Below are 2065 nucleotides of genomic sequence, written 5' to 3'. Positions count from 1 at the left end.
ACAATTTGTAAAAGGTTTTAAAGTGGCACGTAATCCGTTCATTTTTCACCGCCGAAATACTATTATCATACAACCTCCAAACTTCGAACTAGATTTTGGTTTCTGCATGTACTCCATAAAAATAAGAGAGAGTATTGCGGATTATCTTTTTTTTTTCTTTCCGAAAAGACAAATTACGTGCACCCCTTAAGATTTTTTCAGAAATTCAACTATTCTTTTTTCTAGATCTAGTGGTTCAACTTAAGCACAAATGATCGATAAAAATTATCCAGTTTGGGAGGCAAAATATAACTTAAAAGGTGTACAATTAATCCTAGTCAAAGTCTACGATGCTAAGTCATTTCTGAACCTTACAAGTTAATTGTTGCAGTTTCAGCATGAGGTAATTTCTCAAATAGTAAACAAAAGTCAATTTTTGTAACTACAAAAGTTACTCAACTTATGGATATATGGTTTCTGATCATAATATAAAACCCCACATAAACAAGCCACACTAGCCAAAGCCATTTTATGTTATACCTATAAGTCATTGCATAAAGTCAAATTGTTTCAATATATGAATAGAGGTCATTTTTTTTACACGGACTAAAAATGAAATAAGTTCACATAAATTAAAATGGAGGGAGCAATAAGTTATCCAATAAATGCTCTTAAGTAGTATCAGTTTCAAAATAAGCAGCTTCATAAATATCAATTGCAAATGAGCATACGTGCTTGAATATTAATATATGCTGCTTGCCTTCACATAATGGTGCAAGATGGATTATAAGGATCATAAACGGGTTGGCATATTGGATAGTACTGACCACCACATATTGGTGGGCATTTTGGACTTGGGCAACTTGGTTTTTTAGGACTAGCTGGCTTTTCCTGTTTCACTTCTTCCAAGCTCACAATGCTTGAACACTTGAATTTCTTCCTTATGCAATTCATCAGCCTGAAAAAATCAATCCCTACTCCTATCACCACCAAATGCCCTTTTTCCTTGTCTATGTTCACTGATATTACTCCTGCAAATATACCATTCTGTTACTCCTTTCCATCTTTTAATTGTTCCAATAGATCGTGGATTTTTCGAAGAAAATATGAAGTTAAAAGTTGAGATAATTGAGAAGGAACAAGTATTTATGCCACCAACAAGTTAAGCAAAAGAGTAATACCTGCACTTCTTACAGCTATCTGCATGGCCTTTGATCTACAGTTCTCGGTGTTGAGAGGGAGATCAATCACAATCTTTTTCTGCATGAAATTAATTAATTATTTATTTTATAATTTAGACCTAGCTAGCTCAACACAGAGAAGAAAAGAAAGACAAATATTCAAGAATAGTACAAGCTTAAAGACTTAATTACCGTCATGTTCTTGTGAATAGATTAAATGGATATATAGGAGCTTAATTTCAAAATGATAATGAAGGGACATTATATATAAAGAGCCTAAATCGGTCTATTTAGGGTGATGATTGCCATATCGTCATCGCATTCTTCTTTGACAAAGACAAATACCGTGTTCATATATTAGTTATATACTCCGTACTATTTATATTAATTTGTTTTAATGATCAAGAAATTAACCACACCAACCAGGTTCTATCCTATATCATAATCTAGCTAGTAACCTAATTACATGACTACCTCAATCTTCGTCGCTACTAAAAAACTAAATCAACTCCCCAAGTCTTCTTAATTAATTATGTTGTTGATTTGCTGGCGCGGAAGACAATTGCTGTATTATCCTAAAAAAAGAAAAGAAAAGAGAATGACAAATCGGTAATATTCAGTTGGATATGAAACTCAGTCGTCGACCCACCTAATGACTTATAGCCAATAATATTTACATATCATAAAATATAGAGAGAAATGTTTTTCTTTATAGAAACTTCAAGTTGCTCGATCCCAATATCCCACTGTCCAATTATTATATACATACAGTACTTGTTTTCTAGTAAAATACTAGGTTTATTTATACACATGGAAATTGGAATGGTCCCAACATCCCAACCAACTGAATTAGGTTGGTTTCCTATATAGGGTGCGTCGTACTCGTTGACCCTTGGACAGAATTA

At 33.1% G+C, this 2065-nt stretch overlaps 1 protein-coding gene across 1 annotated transcript; it reads right to left on the bottom strand.

Annotated features, from left to right (window-relative positions):
- Positions 1 to 542: 542 nt before the first annotated feature.
- Positions 543 to 1416, bottom strand: LOC104234474 (heavy metal-associated isoprenylated plant protein 47-like). The gene is made up of 3 exons (XM_009788038.2): positions 1353 to 1416; positions 1161 to 1239; positions 543 to 1010 (listed from the first exon to the last, which is right to left on the bottom strand). Exons 1-3 carry the CDS (start codon positions 1356 to 1358, stop codon positions 742 to 744), a joined length of 354 nt encoding a protein of 117 aa, XP_009786340.1. The 5' UTR covers positions 1359 to 1416; the 3' UTR covers positions 543 to 741.
- Positions 1417 to 2065: the final 649 nt, after the last annotated feature.

The sequence above is a fragment of the Nicotiana sylvestris genome, chromosome 7 (genome assembly GCF_000393655.2).
Source record: "Nicotiana sylvestris chromosome 7, ASM39365v2, whole genome shotgun sequence".
Taxonomy (NCBI): domain Eukaryota; kingdom Viridiplantae; phylum Streptophyta; class Magnoliopsida; order Solanales; family Solanaceae; genus Nicotiana; species Nicotiana sylvestris.
Note: the sequence above shows the minus strand (reverse complement) of the source record. Positions and strands in the feature narration are given on the sequence as shown.

What these genes read in the sequence shown, in the direction of transcription:
- LOC104234474 (XM_009788038.2), bottom strand. An exon ending in GATAGCTGTAAGAAGTGCAG is followed by an intron (nt 1,011 to 1,160) that starts GTATTACTCTTT and finishes GTATATTTGCAG; the next exon opens with GAGTAATATCAGTGAACATA.